This window comes from Anas platyrhynchos, chromosome 2 (genome assembly GCF_047663525.1).
Source record: "Anas platyrhynchos isolate ZD024472 breed Pekin duck chromosome 2, IASCAAS_PekinDuck_T2T, whole genome shotgun sequence".
NCBI classification, from domain to species: domain Eukaryota; kingdom Metazoa; phylum Chordata; class Aves; order Anseriformes; family Anatidae; genus Anas; species Anas platyrhynchos.
Window position 1 is genome coordinate 428,579 of NC_092588.1, and position 17,737 is coordinate 446,315.

Below are 17,737 nucleotides of genomic sequence, written 5' to 3' on the forward strand. Positions count from 1 at the left end.
AGGGGCTGCTTCAGGTGCCCCCCAACAACCACGGGCAGCCCCATGGGGTTGCCACATGGGGAAAGGGGCTGGGAACGGGGACCTGGGGGCGCAGGGAGCACTGCGGGCGCAGCACCGAGCTGCTGGTGAGAGGCATGGGCAGGACGTGGCCACGGCCTCACCCCCCCAAATGCAGCCCCACGCACGATGCGCCCCGAGGCCGGGAGGGGCCACCACCAGGGCGGAGGCTGCACCGGGGCTACCGTGGGGAGCACCTGGGGCCACCGGGAGCTGCTGCCGGGGCTCTGCAGCCTCGTGGCACCTGGGGAGCGCGGCGCAGGTTGCCAGGCGAGGCCGCACGTCAGGGCTGGCGGCAGCGAGGCCGCCTCTGCAGTTCCACCCCCTCCACGCAGCGCCGCGAGAAGCCAGCACCGGTTACGTGATCTCGGGCAATGTTTTTCCACCGGAGCCCGCATCGCCCCGTGCCGGGGCCGGGCAGCACCAGCAAGGCCGGGAGGAGCGGCCCTGCCACCCGTACGGTGCCCGGCACCATGGGGATGGTGGCACCATCACCGGCACCCTGGTGGCACGGGGATGGGGACCCCCTGCCCTCCCCACTGCTCCGTGCTGCTGCACCATTCCCAGGGGCTGGGGCCAGCTCAGGGCCAGATCCTGAGCACAGCATCCCCGGGAGCATCCCCGGGCCTCAGCAATTTGGGGCTCCCCGCGAGCACCGATCCCGGCCCCAGCCCCCAGCCCCGGGGGGCACCCGTGCCCGCAGCCCCCGAGCAGGGGCTGCACGCACAGCACGGCCCCACGGGAACCCCCCGCTCCTGCCCCCTGCAACAGGGCCCTCGGGGGTCTCTCCCCCCCCATCGCTGCCCACACGCCGCAGAGGGGCCCCCCCGGGCCCCCCATCACGGCTGATTCGCAGCCTCCATCCCCTGCGCCTCCGCCGCAGCCCACGGCCCCTCCTGCGCCTGGCAGCGCGCCCCCAGCCCCGCGGGGGCTGCAGCCCCCCCCCGCCACGGCACCACCGGGGGACTCGGCACGGGGGGGGGGGGCAGCCCGGGACACCCCCGCAGCACAGCCCCTGCCCCACATCCACCCCATCCCACCCCCCAGCACCCCCACCCCGCACCCCCTGCACCTCCCCCAGCCCAGCCCCCGCAGCCCCTGCGGCACAGCCCCCCCCCCACAGCAGCCCCCCCTCCCCGCCCCGCACCCCCGCAGCCCCATCCCCACGCCCGGCCCCTGCAGCAGCCCCGCGCCCGCTGCTCCCCCGCCGCCCCCCCATTTACCGCAGCAGCCCCGCAGCCCCCCCGCAGCCCTCCCCAAGCCGGGGGCCGCCCGCACCCACGCGGGACCCCCGCGGGGAGCCCCCAGCCCCGCCCGGCCCGGCCGCACTCACCGGGCGCCGCGGGGACCCCCGGTGCGCGCCCGCCGCGGGGGCATCTCCAACCGGGGGGCTGGGGGCGGGGGGGCTCGGGCACCGGCACCGGCACCGGCAGCGCTGTGCTGCGCTCCGGCGGGGCCCGGCTCCGGGGGCGGGCGGCGGGCGGGGCCGGGGGGGGGGCGGGCGGGGCCGCCCGTATCTCGCACCCGCACCCGCACCCGCGGGGCCGCGCACAGCGGGCGGCGAGCGGCGACCGGGGTGGGGGTAAGGAGGGGTGAGGGGTTACCGCGACCCCCGCCCCCGGAGCGCACGGCACGGAAGGGGTTAACCACGACCCCCCCCCCTCCCGTTCCCTTTAACCCCTTCCGTGCCGCCCCGCAGCGCTGTCCCGGGGCTCCCGGGGCTCGTCCCAGACCCCAGCCCACGGCCACGACCCGGCGGGGACGGGGGCACCGGGTGCCAGGGACAAGATCCCCGGGTGCCAAGGACGGGGGCACCGTGGCGCAGGGGACGGTGGCACCGTGGCCGTGCCACCCGCAGCCCCGAGAGCTGGGGGTGCAGGGGGTGCAGGGCCCGGGTCCCACCACCCGCAGCAGCCCTGGGCACCGTCCCCGCACCCACCACCCCGCGCCCCGCTGCCTCCCGCACCCCGTTACCGGGAGCCGCCGCGGTGGGGCCGAGCCGTGCGCCCTGCCACCCGTGCCACCGGTGCCACCATCCCCGTGCTGGTGGCTTCAGCCTTCACATGACCCAGTTCCTCTCCTGCCTGGCGCAGCCTCTGTTGGCTCCGGGCCTGTTTGCGCCGCGGTGGCACCGGAGCTGCGCGCCCCGGCACAGCCGGCCTCCACAGCAAGGCCCCAGGGGCACCGTGGCACCGCCGGGGGGACCGCAGGCAGTGGGGGTGCAGCGCGGTGGGGGTGTGGGTCCCATCCCTGCACCACCCCCGGGCTCCGTGCCCAGCCACAGCCGCAGGGCACGGCGAGGTGCCGCGGCTGCGCGGCCTTGCAGGAGGCCGCAGTGGGAGCACGGGAAGGCGGTGCCGCCACGTCCTGGCACCGAGTGAGCCGGGTGGCGGCAGGGGGGCAACACCAGGACCCCAGCACAGGCCCCGGCATGCTGCAGAGAGGGAGAGGAGCCCGGTTTCTGCTCCGCTGCCTCCCCTCCGCCCGCGGCCCCACGGCCCCGCGGCAGGGATGGAGCTCGGCACCGCTACGGGAGGCAGCGGGCAGGGGCGAGGCGCTGGCAGCCGGCGAGGCCCCGGGGTTGGCACCGTGCCGGGACCGGGGTGGCGCCGGGTGCGGGCGGTGCTGCAGGGGCACAGGAGCCTGCACACAGCGGGGCCGCGCGGCACAGGAGCCGGCAGCGCACCGTGGCTCCGCGGGCACCAGCAGCAGGCACAGAGCGGCCACGCAGACACTGCCGGCACATCCGTCTGTGCCAGGCACGCCCACGTGCACGCAGTGACTGGGTGCACGCGTGCACACACACAGACACGTGCACGCCCACATGTGCACGCACATGCATGCATGCGTGCACACACGTATGCAAAAACACAAGTACATGCATGTGCACAGACATGTACACACGTGTGCACACACATATGCAAACACATACCCGTGTATGCACACGCATGCACACACACGTGCACAAACACACACCCTGGGCCTCGCTGGATGCAGCACGCAGGCTCACGCAGGTGCAGGCGTGCACACACACACACACACACATGCACACACACACACACACACACACACACACACGCACACACACACACACGCACACGCGCGCGCACACACACACGCATGCGCCCACCAGGTGTGCAAGGCACACCCACGTGCTTGTGCACACACAGCCCCCCCTCAGCAGACGCCCTCACCCCAGCTCCCAGGCACCTCCCCTGCCCCTCCCAGCCCCTCCCAGTGCCCCCAGTACCCCCCAGTCCCCTCCACCTGCCCAGTGGTGGCACAGCCCCCGCCCAGCCTCACGGTGCTGCCAGCACCAGCAGGGTTAGGGGACCCCAGGGCCACCCCCGTGTCCCCCCCCCGGCTCCCTACCGCTGTGTGTGCCCGGCGGCTGCTGCCCGTCCTCGTCCCCGTCCTCGTCCCCGTCCTCGTCCTGGTCCCCGCCAGCCGCTGTCCCCCAGCAGGCGCCGGGCGCTGCTTCGGGCCCCTCCCGCGGCTCCGCTGCAAGGCAAAGCTCTTGGCTCGTGCGTCCCCACTGCCGACAGGGACAGTGCCCCACGGCACCGCGCGGCACGGCACGGCACCCCCCCATCCCGCTGCCTGCCCATGGCCTCCCCCTGCGCCGGGCAGGGCACGGGTGCCCCGGCCACGACTCCGTGCGGCACCCGGCGGGGGAGAAGGGGGCGATTCCCTCGCTGAGAGCGCGGACAAAGAGCCCCATTCAGTGCCACGCTCAGCCCCGCGGGCCCCTCGGGACAAAGGTCCCGCACGCTTGGCACCGGCAGCGCCAGGCTCCCCCCGCTCAAGGCCCGTGACCAGCGGGGCCCCATGGGGTGCAGCGGGGCTGGAAGGGGGCCCCCAGCCCCACGTGGGACAGGGTGCGGAGCCCCCACCCCAGCTGCATTTTGGCACCCCAGGGCCGGGCTCCTACCTGCGGGGCTGCCGGCGGCGTCGCGCTTTCCGACCGCTTCCCTGCAGGAGCAAAGCGGGAGCGATGGCTCGGTGCTGGCACGTGAGGAGTGCCCCAAACCGCTCCCCACCCCGGATCCTGGCACCCGCCCTGCCCGGCCGGAGCTGGGCGCTGGCAGCGCTTCCACGTGCGGATGCGACGCCTGCCCCGGGCCGTGCCCAGGAGGAGCCGGTGCCAGGTCCCGGTGCTGGTGGCACGGGCACGCTGCCAGTTGTGCCCGCGGTGCCGTGCCCGAGCACACGGCCCCACCGCCCGTCCCTGGCACGTGCTGTGGGCACAGCCCCATGGGTTCACCCCGGCACACCCCAGATGAGCCCCCGCATGGGAGCCACCCTCCCCCTGCCCACACGGCGGGGTCCCATGGGGTGCGGGGGGTCCGGCAGTGCCCCGGTGCCGCTCACCCTGCAGGAACAGGGGGGGGCCAAAAGCCGGGGGCTCCTCCGGGAAGGGGCCGCCGCAGGATCGGTGCGATGGGAACGGGGCTCGCCCTGGCGCCGCCGTGCCCCTCGCCCCCGCTGCCGCTCCCCGGCTGGAATCCGGCCCCAGGGAGCGGGGAGGAAAAGTCCCACGGCCCCGCGCTGCCAGGGGCCGGCTGGGGGTGGCCCCGCGGGGCCATCGTGCCCGTGCCGCCTCCCGCCACGTGTCACCGCGTCCCCACGCGTCCTACCCGGGGGGCGCGGGCACCGCAGCACGAAGAGCGCCCAGAGGCAGAGGGGGCCCAGAGCCGAGGCCAGCACCCAGAGCACCCAGAGCCACGCGGGGTCCCCCGGTGTCCCCGGGCTCGGCGGGGCCATGCGGGAGCCCCGGGAACTCGCGGCCCCGTCCGGCTGCTGCAGGAGGGGTCCAGATGTGCGGCCTCTCCCCGCTGACTCACCGCGGCCGGCGGGGACGCCTCCGGCTCTGCCTTAACCCTCGCGGGGGCCGCGGCCGGGATCCCCCGGCTGCAGGGACCCCCCCAGCTCCTGCGCCCCCCCAACTCCGAACGCCCCCCAGGACGGGGACCCTGCTTGTGGGGCCGGATCCTGGCACCGGGGGGTGCGGTGCGGCCATCCCCTGGCTGTGCCGCCTGCCCCACACCATGTCCCCCCTGTGTACCCCCCCCCAACATCCCCCGGGCCCCCAGGCCCCCTGTGTGGCCCAGTGTCCCTACATTGCCCGTGTCCCCTACACCCCCTCCCACCCCCACCCCTGCACCCGCTGTCTGCAGGCAGCTCCAATGCTCAGCCCTGTCCCCTGCATCCTTCATGGCCCCGGCCCCCCGGCGTTGCTCACGTCCCCAAATCTCTCACATCTTGCAAGGAGCCCCCCCACACCCATCCCCTGCACTCCCTTTATCCCCTGCACCCCTTTTATCCCCCATGTCCCCTACACCCCCCCATGTCCCCTGCATCCCCCACATTCTCTGCACCCCCTACACCCCCTGCACCCCCATGTCCCCCCCCATGTCCCCACCCCTGGCACTGCTGTGGGGTGCCCCCCCCAGACAAACACGTCCCCAGGCAGTGGCTCCATGCCCACAGCCCGGCCGCTGCCAGCTCCAGCAGCACCCATGGCTCCAGCAGTCCCAGCCCTGACTCAGCCCCCCCAGGACCCCCTGGTTCTGGGCTCTGGGGACTGGTGGCCCTTTGGTGGCACCCCCTGGGCACTCAGGCCCTGCCCCATGGCCACAGGGACCCCCAGCCCCCAAGGGTCCCCACTGCAGGCCAGCAGACACTGGTGCTGCCCAGTGCCCTGGGCTGTGCCCGCTGCTGGCACTGTGCTGATGGGCTGGGGGAGGGCAGCAGAGACCCCCGGAGCCCCCTGGAGCCCCCCAGGGTGCCCACAGGGTGCAGCAAGGCACTGCCGGGGGGGGGCAAGCACGGGCAGCTGCAGCACAGGCAGGGTGCAGGCAGGGTGCAGGCAGGGCGCAGGCAGGGTCCCCCCCCCGCGCTGCCCGCTCAGCCCCCAGGGCGCTGCCGCCGCCGCTGCTCCGGATCCGCCCGCGGCCCCCACGGGCCCCACGCGAGGGGGGAGCGGGGCCGGGGCCAGCCCAGCCCGGATGCCCCCGGGGCTGCGGGTGCCGAGCTCCGGAAAACGCTGCCCAAAACCCCCGGGGTTGCGAAACGCCGAGCGGCACCGCCCGGACACGGCCCCCCCCGTGTCCCCGCCCGGCCCCGTGGCCGTCCCCTCGCGGCTGCTGCCACCGTGCGGCCACGCGTGACACCGGCACCACGGGTGGCACCGGCACCACGGGTGGCACCAGGACCACGGGTGACACCGGCACCACGGGTGGCACCGGCACCACGGGTGACACTGGCACCACGGGTGGCACCAGCGCCCTGGGCTTCCCCGCTCCATCCCCACGGGCTCAGGACCCCCCCGACCCCCCCCACGGAGCCCACCCTGTGGGGCCACCTCCCACCCCCCCCTTAACCCACAGACGCAGACGGATGAGTGGGGGACCCCCTGGCCACCTCCCACCCCAGCAGGGCCCCCCCAGGCTCCTGCCAGCTCCAAGGGGCCGGGTGAGCCCCCCACCCCCCTCATCCCCCCACTCTCCTCCAGCGCACAAGGAGCCATCCAACCTTTATTCCAAACCCTGCACCCGTTGCACCCGCGCCCCCTGCACCCTGCACCCGTCTCTGCCCCCCTGAGGCCAGACCGGGGCCGTCCCCACATCCCCAACTCCCCCCTCCCCGGGACCCCAACCCCTGGGGGTCACCCCGCGGGCTCAGGCCAGCAGCTTGGAGCGGCGGCAGGTGAGGAGGTACTGGGGGTAGGCCTGGGTGTCGTTGAAGATGACGAAGATGCTGGGCTCGGACAGGTTGTCCACCACGCTGTCGTAGCGCCGCGGGGCGCCCGCCGCCTCCCGCAGCGGGGGTGCCCGCATGTCCCGGCTGCCCAGGGTGAAGTCCCCCGTCAGCGCCTTGGCCACGAAGATGTACTTGTTGCCGTCCGTGCCGCAGGGCGAGTACTGCTCCTGCGCCGACACCGCCGCCTTGGCCGCGAAGTAGACGCCGAGCCCGTAGAGAGCAGCTGGGGCAGAGGGGTCAGCCGGCACCGCGGGGGGCACGGGGCTGGCACCCCACACCGACACATGGTGATGGTGCCCGCGGTGCTCCCCCCCGGCCCGCGCTCACCGTTCTTGCCGCAGAAGCTGCGGTTGAAGCCGTGCAGGCAGATCTCGCGGCTGGACTGCTCCGTGGTGCCGTGGAACAGGACGCGCTCCACGGCGCGGCTGCGGCACGCCTTCTCCATGCTGGCCTTCTTCAGCTGGTACTGCTTGTAGAGCAGCGGGTGGATCAGCTTCTCCACCTGCCGGCAGCGCGCAGCGGTCAGGCCCCGTGGCTCCAACCCCCCCCCGGACCCACCCCCCCCCAGGACCCCAGCCCCGTGCCACCTTCACAATCTGGATCTTGTTGTAGAGCTCCTCCAGGGTGGCGTAGAAGAGCTGCACGGTGTCCCCGAACTCCTCCGAGTCCTCGGCCAGCGGCATCAGCCTCACCTCCTCGTCCAGCCCCGACGCCTCCGGTCCTGCAGAAGAGATCGGGAGGGGGGCACCGGTGAGGGGTGGGGGGCAGCCCATGGCGGTGCGGGACCCCCGGCCCCCCGCGGCACGCACCGAGCAGGTTCCAGGCGCTCTCGCTGGGGGGCTCGCTGCGCGAGATGGGCAGCGCAGAGGCGGTGCTGATGTCGTACTCCTCCATCTGCTCCAGGTCGACGATGACGGGGCGCCCGTCCAGCAGCACGTCCAGCTGCCTCTCACCGCGCTGCCACGCCGCCTCCAGCAGTGCGGCGACGGTGGGCTCGTAGGGCACGGCCGTGCCCGTGGGGTCCCAGCGCACCCAGCGCGCCGCCACCGCCACCCCGGGGGCGCCACGCTCCGCCGGCCTCAGCCGCTGCAGCAGGACGGCGAGGTCGCGGGCGGCGGCGGCGGTGTAGCCGGCGAAGCCGTGCAGCGTGGCCGTGGAGTCACTCACGGAGAGGCGCACGGCGTGCCGGCGCTGCAGCAGGGCCAGGCAGCGGCGGCACCCGGCCGGCAGCGCCCGCAGCCCCGCGCTCTCCACCTGCTCCGTGCGCAGCCGAGCCTCCAGAGCCTGCTCCAGCTGCCGGGGCAGCGCGCTCACATCCCGCTCGAAGGAGGCGTACAGCGTCACCCGCGCCGTGTTGGCTGCCGGCAGCGCCTCCTCCAGTGAGGCCTCCAGCGCGGCCAGGAGGCCGGCATCCTCCTCGTCCCCCTCGGGGCAGGGGCCTGCCCGCTGCTCCTCCCGGTAGGAGTGCAGGGACAGCGCGGTGGCGCGCTTCAGCTCCTCGTCCTCGTGCTGCGTGCTGTCCATGGAGCGCTGGATGGCCAGCAGCATCTGCGCCTCCTCGTCCTCCTCCCCGCTCTCCAGCTCATCCAGGAGCACGTCCCTGGTGCCGTAGCTCTCAGACGTCTCCCAGGGCTCCTGATCCGCACCAAGGGGCTCGGGCACACCATCGGGGTCCCACTCTTTGCCGAAGCCGCCCTCGAGTTGCTGCAGAGCCGCCTCGTGCAGGGCGGGCGGGGGGGAGCCTCTGCCCTCCTCATCCTCACGGGTGCCGTCGGTGCGCAGCGCCGTCAGCAGCGCCTTGATCTCATCTGCGAGGAGAAGCCGGCATCAGCCAGACCTGACCCAGGGGTCGCCGCGCCCCCAGCACCCCCCTGCACCCCACTCACCGATGTCAGGGGGCAGGCTGTCTCCTGCAGCACCGTCGGGCAGCTCCGGGTGCTTGGAGCCGAGCGTGGGGGGCTGCGGCTGCTGCCGGCAGCTCGGGGGGAGCAGCTCCGCCAGCTCCAGCTGTGGGGACAGACGGGAGGCGCTGCACACGCAGGCAGCACGGAGCCGGTGCCGCTGGCACCCTCCTCCCGGCCTCACCCAGTAGCAGCAGAGCCAGCGCCGGCCGTACCTGGGGGTCCGGGGGGCTCCACTGGACGTTGCCCAGCTCGAGGACGCACTGGAAGCGGCTCTCCAGCTGGCGCAGGATGCTCTGCCCACCCTCGTCCAGCAGGAAGCGGGCGACGCCGGGGTAGCTCAGCGTCACCGTCTGCGAGCTGATGGTTTCCAGGAGGCTCTGCAGGAATTCGGCGGCCGCCTGGCACCGCCCGGCCTCCCCGCTCACCTGCGGCACAGCACCGCGGGGTCAGCCCTGCCCGCGGCGGCACCCCCGCAGCCCCCCGCCGGCCCCGCGCTCACCCTGAAGCCGGCGACGTCGTCGCCTTCCATTGGCAGCATGGAGACCTCGGGGATGCTGGCCAGCAGGTCCTGGTAGTGCCGCTGCAGGTAGCGCAGCGCGCCCCGCTCCATCGCCACCAGCGTCTCGTCGGGCGCCGCGTCCCGCAGGAAATCCCGCAGCTGCTGCCGGTTCTCCTGCTCCGTGCCGCGCAGCGCCAGGACCTGCAGCCGCCCGCTGCCGGGGGCCAGCTGCATCTCGCAGCACCGCAGCCGCTCGCGGAGCTGGTGCCAGCGCGGCGAGCACAGCGCCAGCGCCTCGCGCGCCGACAGCTCCATGGTGAAGGAGCTGAGGGCGTCCTGCAGCAGGCGGGCGGCGGTGCGGGCGGCCGCGGGGCTCTGCGCCGTCACCACCACCTCGTCCTCCGCCACGGCGTAGGTGGCTGGCGTGGCACCGTCAGCCAGGAGCTGCCCCAGGTGTGCGCGGACGTCCTCGCGGCGCAGGAAGAGCAGCGTCGGGGCCGGCAGTGCCAGGCGCTCCTGCGCCATCGCCTCCGTCACCGCCTGCAGCCGTGGCTCGGGCTCTGCTGCCGGCGGTGCCGGGCTCGGCTCCCGCAGCAGCTCCGCCGGCTCCGTGCTGCTCTCCTGGTGGCCGGGAGCAGCCGGCTCGGCATCCCCAGGGCCCGGCTCCTCCGCCGGCTCCAGGAACTCGTAGTAGGGCGAGACGGCCAGCTCGCTGTCCTGCAGCTGGTGCGGCTGCTGCAGCACCCGCGCCGCCACTGCCGGGAGAGAGACGTGGTGCAGCCAGGGCCGTGCACACCCCCGCTGCGGGCACAGGGATGGGACCCCCAGGATGAGCTGCGGGAGGGGGCAAAGCAAAAAGCGGGGCCCCCCCAGGCCATGCCAGCACACGGCCGCTCACCTGCAGGCTCCTGGAAGGAGACGATGGCCGCTCGGCCCCCCGGCAGCACCCGCACGGCGCGCACGCGGCCGCCCCCGCTGCGGCGGTTCTCGAAGTAGAGCTCCAGCAGGTCCCGGTGCAGCCCCGGTGCCCGCACCCGCACGCTGTCGGTCTGCGGCAGCCGCTGCACGGCCACCGGGGCCCCCTCCAGCTGGCGGCACCGCACCCGCTCCTCCACCGCCGCCAGCGCTGCCGGGGAGGTGGCGGTGACGCCAGGGCCAAGAGGGCACCCGGCACCTCCCCACCCAGCCCTCCCAGCGCCCACCAGTGCTCCCAGTCACCCGCTGCTGGGAGCAGGGGACACAGCACCCCCAGCACCCCCGGCACCCCCAGCACCGCGGTGCCGTCCCGGTGCCCTCACCGGCATCGTCGAGCGGCTCGCGCAGCCGCAGCAGCGCCCAGTCCCCGGCACGGCGCAGGCTGTAGGTGCTGGGGGGCCGCTCCAGCACGTGCTCCACGTAGAGCTCCAGCAGCTCGGGGGGGGTCTGGGGGCTGACGCCCCCCAGCAGGAGCCCCGCCGGGTCCCAGGGGGGGGCCGGGCGCACCCGCAGCTCCGCGCCCTGCAGCCGGTGGGGGGCCCGGGCCAGGACGCTCTGGGCGTCTGGGGAGGGAGAGAGACACCGGGGGCTGGGGGCTGGGGGCAGCGCCCGCGCCCCACACCCTGCACAGCCCCAACCGCGGGCTGCTGGTGCGGCTCACCAGTGCTCCCAGTTTGGAACTGGGCCCTCATTGCCCAGCCCAGAGCTCCCAGTTTGGACCAAGGCCCTCTGCACCCCAAACCAATGTTCCCAGTTTGGACCAGCCCCCCAACCCTGCTCTGCCCCCAGTGCTCCCAGTTTGGAATAAGGCCCTCAGTGCCCAGCCCAGCGCTCCCAGTTTGGACCAGCCCCAAACCCCACTCTGCCCCCAGTGCTCCCAGTTTGGACCGGGGCCCCTTCACACCCCAGCCCAGTGCTCCCAGTTTGGACCAGATGCCCACCGCACTCTGCCCCCAGTGCTCCCAGTTTGCACCGGGGCTCCTTCACACCCCACCCCAGTGCTCCCAGTTTGGACCAGGACTTCCTCGTATCTCAGACCAGTGCTCCCAGTTTGCACCGGGGCCCCTTCACACTGCACCTCAGCACTTCCAGTTTGGACCTGGACCCCTTCAGACCCCACCCCAGCGCTCCCAGTTTGGACCAGCGCCCCCAGCAGCAGCGCGGCCGCCCCCCTCTCACCTTGGGGGTTCTCGAAGGTGAGGATGAAGAGCGGCCCCAGGCGCTGGCAGCTCCGCACGGGGCCCCCCCCCGAGCGCCGCCGGCTCTCGAAGTAGAGGACGAGGAGATCCTCGTCGGCGTCGGGGGGGGCGCCCCCCACCTCCAGCACCCCCTCGGCCATCCCGCACCACCCTCCCTGGGGGGGGCGCTCAGCACCCCAACGCCCCCACCCCACGGCAGCACAGCCCCGAGGGACCCCAACCCAGAGCCCCCCCCGCAGCCCCCTGGGACCCCCCTGCACTCCCCTGCACCCCCCGAACCCCCCTGCGCCCCCCGCGCCCCCCCCCGCTGCCCGTCCCCCCCGCACCGCTCCGGGCGCGGAACCGAAACCGAAACCGGACGGGGGGGGTGGGCGGGGCTGAGCCCGGAGCCCCGCCCATGGCCACGCCCCCTCCTCGAAGCCCCGCCCCCTCCCCGAGGCCCCGCCCCCCTCCCCGAGGCCCCGCCCCCCCCCCCGGCGCGGAGCGGAGCGGCGCTGCCTGCACGGCGCGGTGAGCGGGGGCGCGCGCGGGAGAGCGGGGGCGCGCGCGGGAAAGGCGGGGGCGCGCGCGGGAAAGCGGGGGCGCGCAGCCCGGGGCTGCGGGCGGGGGGTTCGGGGGGGGCCCCCCACGCGTGTCCGCGGCCCCGGGAGGGGGGCGCAGAGCCCGGCCCGGCCCCGCACGGCCCCGCTGCGGCGGCGCTGCGGCGGAGCGGCCCCCCCACGGCGCTGCGGCACCGGCCCCGAGGGCTGCCCCCCCCCACCCCCGGTCCTAACGGGACCCCCCCGGTCCCAAGGGTCCCGGCCGCAGCCCCCGGGATTAGCGGCGGCCGGGCCGTAAATAGGCCGCGGGGGGGAATTACGGGCGTTAGGGCAAAGCGGCTTATGGCCGGGCTGCGGGACACCCCCGTGACATGGCCCCCCCCGCGACATGTGGCCCCCCCCGGGACATGCCACCCCCCCCGGGGACATGTTCATCCCGTGACATGTCCGCCCCGTGACATGCCACCCCCCCCCGGGACATGTCACCCCCCATAACATGCCCCCCCATAACATGCCCCCCCCATAACATGCCCCCCCATAACATTCCCCCCCCATAACATGCCACCCCCATGACATGCCACCCCCCCGTGACATGTCCCCCCCATGACACGGCACCCCATAACGTGCCACCCCCCGTGACACGCCACCCCCGTGACGTGACACCCCCGCACCGTCCCCGTCCCCCCCTCCTTGCACTTTCTGTTCCTGGTCCCCGCAGCAGCGTGGGCAGGCTGCCAGGGTGCGGGGACGCAGCCCCGGGGGGGGGCAGTGGGGACAGTGGGGACAGTGGGGACGTGTCCCCTGTGGGCAGCCTGCCCGGGTGCGGAGATCTGGCCCCATAGGGGGGGGACAGCGGGGACACGGCCCCTGCCCGGTGCCCAGCGGGGTTTTCCCCATCCCGGCCCTGCTGTGGGGCTCGGTCTTTGCCCTGTGGGGCTGTGCCATGGGGCTGTGTGGGACTGTGTGGGGTGTGCCGTGGGGCTGTGTGGGGTGTGCTGTGGGGCTGTGCCGTGGGGCTGTGTGGGGTGTGATGTTGGGTGCTATTATGGCCTTCATATGGGGTGGTGTGGGGCTGTGCTGTGGGGCTCTGTAGGGTGCGATGTGGGGTGCTGATGGGGCATGGCTGTGGGGCTGTGTGGGGTCGTATTGGGTGCTATGGGGCCATGGGGGGGGCTGTGGGGCAATGATGGGGCCGTGGGGGGCCACTATGGGGCTGTGTGGGGGTCTGTGTGTGGGGCACTACGGGGCCGTGTTGGGCTCTATGGGGCCATGTTGGGCACTATGGGGCTGTAGGGGGGCTGTGGAGTGCTATGGGACTGTGAGGGGTCTATGGGGCCGTGCTGTGCTCTATGGGGCCGTGCTGGGCGCTGTGGGGCCGTGCTGAGCTCTGTGGGGCCGTGTGGGGCTCTATGGGGCCGTGCTGAGCTCTGTGGGGCCGTGTGGGGCTCTATGGGGCCGTGCTGGGCTCTGTGGGGCCGTGCTGGGCGCTATGGGTCGGTGCGGGTCTCTATGGGGCCGTGCTGGGCGCTGTGGGGCTGTGCTGGGCTCTATGGGGCCGTACTGGTCTCTATGGGGCCGTACTGGGCTATGGGGCCGTGCAGACCCCCCCGCAGGCCGCAGCCGCGGCCATCCCGGGCCCTGCGGGGGTGGCGCAGGCGCGGGTGGGAGCCAGGCCTGGGCTGAGCCGTGCCCGTGCCGGGGGGGGGCCTGGTGGCGGCCGCGGCCTCCCCGGGCCCAGAACTGGGCCCAGGCCCGGTGTGTGTGTGGGGGGGCCTCGTCGCCATGGCAACGTCCCCGCCACCGGGCCGCCATCTTGTGCGGCGGGGCCGTTGCTGAGCGGGGCCGTGCCCCCCCCTCTTGTCCTTGTCCCCCCCAGCAGCACGGCGGCCCCGAGCCCCCCCCGGGCGAAGATGTCTCACGAGAAGAGCTTCCTGGTGACGGCCGACGGCTTCCCGGGCCCGCAGCCCCCGGCCCCCGCTCCCTACGGGCAGCCCCCGTACCCCGCCGGGCCCTACCCGCAGCCCCCCTTCGCCCCCGCGCCCTACGGGCAGCCCGGCTTCGCGCCGGGGCCAGGGCCGTACCCCCCCTCGGGGCCGTACCCCCCCGCCGGGCCCTACCCCCCCGCCCCGTACCCCGCCGGGCCCTATCCCCCCGCCGGGCCCTACCCGCAGGGCCCCTACGCGCAGCCGCCCTACGCCCAGCCGCAGCCCATGGTGCCCGGGGACCAGGACTGTGAGTGGGGGGCACGGGGAGGGGGGGGCACAGAGACCCCCGGGGAGGGGGTGGGCGTGGGATGGTGGCACCCGGGCTGTGGGAGGGGGCGCGGCAGGGCTGGGACCCCCAGCACCCCAAGGACAGGAGGGACCCCCCTTTATTTGGACATGGAGGGAGCAGAGATTAACCCCCCCCCAGGCCATGGGAGGGGGGCACAGCAGTTTGGGGGCACCCCCAGCACCCCAGAGCGAGGAGGGACCCCCCTGTGGCTGACTGTGGGGGGAGAGGAGCTTAGGTCCCCCAGGCCATGGGGGGGTGGCACTGCAGTTTGGGGGGCACCCCAATGAGAAGAGGGACCCCCCTTTGGTTGGCCATGGGGGGAGCAGAGATTGCCCCCCCCAGGCTGTGGGAGGGGGGCACAGTAGGACCAGGACCCCCAGCACCCCAAGGACAGGAGGGACCCCCTTTGGTTGCCCATGGGAGGGGGGCCCAGCACTTTGGGGGGCACCCCCAGCACCCCAGAGCGAGGAGGGACCCCCCTGTGTCTGGCCGTGGGGGGAGAGGAGCTCAGCCCCCCCAGGTCGTGGGAGGGGGGCACAGCAGGGCTGGGACCCCCCAGTGCTCCAGGAGAGGAGGGACCCCAGTTTGGTTGGACATGGGGGGAGCAGAGATTGCCCCCCCCCAGGCCATGGGAGGGGGTCCCAGCAGTTTGGGGGGCACCCCAAGGAGAGGAGGGCCCCCCCTTTGCCTGGCCATGGTGGGAGCAGAGCTCAGCCCCCCCGGCCCCCCACCTCTCTGCTCTCCCCCCCCCACCGCCAGGCACGGCGTGGCCACACCGCGCCCCGTGGGGACCGTGGGGACCGTGGGGACCGTGGGCACCGCGCATCCGAGTGGGTGAGCGGCCGCCCCGGGGGGCTGGCGGCACCGCGTGCCCTGCGCCCCCCCCCCAGGCTCAGTGCCCACCCCCCTCCCCGCAGCCCCTCTGCACAGCACCTACCATGAGGACGGGCCCCCCTCCTACTACGACAACCAGGACTTCCCCTCGGCGCACTGGGACGATAAAAGCATCCGGCAGGCCTTCATCCGCAAGGTGGGGGTCTGGGGGGCTGGTGGGGGGTGCGGGGGGCTGGGGGGGGGGCCGGGGCGCCCCGCGGTGCCCCGTGCCGAGCCGTGCTGTCCCCGCAGGTGTTCCTGGTGCTCAGCCTGCAGCTCAGCGTCACCTTCGCCTTCGTGGCCGTCTTCACCTTCGTCAAGGGCGTGAGGGGCTTCGTGCAGCGCAATGTCTGGACCTACTACATCTCCTACGCCGTCTTCTTCATCTCGCTCATCGTGCTCAGCTGCTGCGGGGATTTCCGCCGCAAGCACCCCTGGAACCTGGTGGCGCTGGTGAGAGCCTGCCCAGCCCCATGGCTCGGGAAGTGTGGGGCAGAGAGCAGCTTGTGGGGCTGAGAGAGCAGCTTGTGGGGCTGAGAGAGCAGCTTGTGGGGCTGTGAGAGCAACTTATGGGGCTGAGAGCAGCTTGTGGGGCTGAGAGAGCATCTATGGGGCTGAGAGAGCAGCTTGTGGGGCTGCGAGAGCAGCCTGTGGGGCTGAGAGCAGCCCATGGGGCTGAGAGCAACCCATGGGGCTGAGAGAGCAGCTTATGGGGCTGCAAGAGCATCTTATGGGGCCGAGACCATCTCATGGGGCTGAGAGAGCAGGCTGTGGGGCTGAGAGCAGCTTATGGGGCTGAGAGAGAGGAGCTCATGGGGCAAGGATCAGCTCATGGGGCTAAGAGAGAGCAGCTCATAGGGCTGTGAGGAGCCTGTGGGGCTCAGAGAGAGGAGCCCATGGGGCAGGGAGCAGCTTATGGGGTAGAGAGAGAGCATCCCATGGGGCAGAGGGGAGCTCATGGGGCAGGGAGCAGCCCATGGGGCCTGGAGCAGCCTGTGGGGCAGGGAGCTGCTTGCTGGTGCCTCGAGGTTTCCCCAGCACCCCGGGAAGCTGCGGGGCCCTGCAGCCTGCCCGCTGCGGGACGGGACCGACCTGGGGGGGGGCTCAACCAGCGTGGTCTGGGCAGCGCGGGGTCTGTGGGGTCAGCAGGGCCCAGGGTCCCACACAGCACCTTCCCGGGGGGGGCAAGCAACAGGGGGGGCTGTCAGGGCCCGGCTGACGCCTTGTCTGTGCCCCCCCCCTCAGTCCATCCTGACCGTCAGCCTGTCCTACATGGTGGGGATGATCGCCAGCTTCTACAACACCGACGCCGTCATCATGGCCGTGGGCATCACGGTCGTCGTCTGCTTCACCGTCGTCATCTTCTCCCTGCAGGTGGGCGCGGGGGGGTGGGTGGGCAGCCCCCGGCTCCCCGTGGGGCTGGGGCTGTACCGGGGGGGGCTCCTGTCCCCCTGTCCCCCCGTGCTGACCCCGCTCTGTCCCGCAGACCAAGTACGACTTCACCTCGTGCCGGGGCGTGCTGATCATCTGCCTGGTGGTGCTCATCCTCTTCTCCATCCTCTGCATCTTCATCCGCAACCGCATCATGGACATCATCTACGCCTCCCTGGGCGCCCTGCTCTTCACCTGCGTAAGTGCCGGGGGTCTGGGGGAGGTGGGGGGGGTGTGGGGGGGCACAACCAGGGGGTGACCCCCTTTTGGGGCGCCGCGCCCCCCCCCGTGTCGTGCAGTTCCTGGCGGTGGACACGCAGATGATCCTGGGCAACAAGCAGCTGGCGCTGAGCCCCGAGGAGTACGTCTTCGCCGCGCTCAACCTCTACACCGACATCATCAACATCTTCCTCTACATCCTGGCCATCATCGGCAGGGCCAAGGAGTAGCGGCCCCCCCCCAAACCCCCCCCCCACAGCAAGTAGCCGTGCCCTGCGGCGCCCCCCAAAAACCCAGCACGTTCCGTTCGGTGTCCTCATCACCCCCTCATCGCCCCCCCGTTAGAGTTTCTCTGCCCCCTCCCCACCTCCCTGCCCTCGGCCGGGAGCTGCCGGGGGGGCGCAGGGTGCCCGGCACCCATGGGTGGCAGCCTGGGCCCCGTGCCGGGCGCGCCGCCCCCCGTTCAGCCCCCGCTTCCCCCCCCCTGCTGTGAATAAGGCGCCCCCCCCTCGCGTTGAATGGAAATTGGAAGCACTTTTCTCCCCCAGCCCGCGGTGGAGCTCGCCCCCTCCGTCCTCCCTCCCCGCACGTGTGCTCTGCCCTCGCCCCCTGCCCCTCCCCACGGCCACGCAGGCTGAGGGGGGGGCTCCTGCACCCCCGGCTCAGGCAGGGCTGCGAGCAGGGTCCCGCCGGGCCAGGAGCGTCCCTGCGGGGCCCCCACCCCCCGGCACCCCCAGCCCCTTCCCCGCGCGGCCAGAGGCTCCGTCCTCGCCCCGTTGTGTGGCTCCGGTTCTGCCGTTAATAAATCCGTTTAGTTCACCTCTCCGCTCTGGGTGGTCCTTTCCTGACCCCCCCGGCCCCACCGGCACCCTGGGGCACAGCCCAGGCCCCCAGCTCCTCCCTCCCCACACCGCTGCCCCCTCCCCACAATTGCTGGGGGCTCGCCCAGCCCTGGGGGGGTCTCCAGGCCCCCAGCCCCGCGTGGTTTCCAGATGTCACCGTGGT

The 17,737-nt window shown here is 73.5% G+C and overlaps 3 protein-coding genes across 12 annotated transcripts in view; 1 reads left to right on the forward strand and 2 right to left on the reverse strand.

The window, feature by feature from the left end:
- Nucleotides 1–4,836, reverse strand: part of PLEC (plectin) — a 55,813-nt gene extending 50,977 nt beyond the window's left edge. For 4 of the 6 annotated variants that reach the window (XM_072034173.1, XM_072034154.1, XM_072034151.1 and 1 more), the window contains exons 1-3: nt 4,695–4,836; nt 3,989–4,029; nt 3,430–3,558 (exon numbers count right to left, since the gene is read on the reverse strand). In XM_072034173.1, coding sequence (XP_071890274.1) covers nt 3,430–3,558; nt 3,989–4,029; nt 4,695–4,821 — 297 coding nt within the window. In that variant the 5' untranslated portion in view covers nt 4,822–4,836. Of the gene's footprint in view, nt 1–1,390; nt 1,515–2,031; nt 2,048–3,429; nt 3,559–3,988; nt 4,030–4,694 lie in introns of those variants that run through there. The other 2 variants (XM_072034158.1, XM_072034157.1) reach the window with 2 other exon arrangements.
- A 1,743-nt stretch (nt 4,837–6,579) lies between these two features.
- PARP10 (poly(ADP-ribose) polymerase family member 10) lies at nt 6,580–11,680 on the reverse strand. The gene is made up of 10 exons (XM_038173749.2): nt 11,377–11,680; nt 10,521–10,760; nt 10,121–10,348; nt 9,223–9,977; nt 8,936–9,148; nt 8,706–8,826; nt 7,629–8,627; nt 7,407–7,540; nt 7,147–7,321; nt 6,580–7,042 (listed from the first exon to the last, which is right to left on the reverse strand). The coding sequence occupies exons 1-10, from the start codon at nt 11,534–11,536 to the stop codon at nt 6,738–6,740; spliced, it is 3,330 nt and encodes a 1,109-aa protein (XP_038029677.2). The 5' UTR covers nt 11,537–11,680; the 3' UTR covers nt 6,580–6,737.
- GRINA (glutamate ionotropic receptor NMDA type subunit associated protein 1) lies at nt 11,375–17,551 on the forward strand. Of its 5 annotated transcripts, none has more exons than XM_072034190.1 (8): nt 11,375–11,393; nt 13,815–14,167; nt 14,969–15,043; nt 15,127–15,239; nt 15,335–15,535; nt 16,328–16,456; nt 16,569–16,712; nt 16,813–17,551. In XM_072034190.1, the coding sequence occupies exons 2-8, from the start codon at nt 13,846–13,848 to the stop codon at nt 16,960–16,962; spliced, it is 1,134 nt and encodes a 377-aa protein (XP_071890291.1). In that variant the 5' UTR covers nt 11,375–11,393; nt 13,815–13,845; the 3' UTR covers nt 16,963–17,551. The 5 variants fall into 5 exon arrangements, with proteins under 5 accessions (XP_071890291.1, XP_071890290.1, XP_071890293.1 ...); XM_072034189.1 differs by having other exon boundaries at nt 11,379–11,393; nt 13,812–14,167; XM_072034192.1 differs by lacking the exon at nt 11,375–11,393 and adding an exon at nt 11,849–11,906 and having other exon boundaries at nt 13,812–14,167.
- The last annotated feature ends 186 nt before the right edge of the window (nt 17,552–17,737 follow it).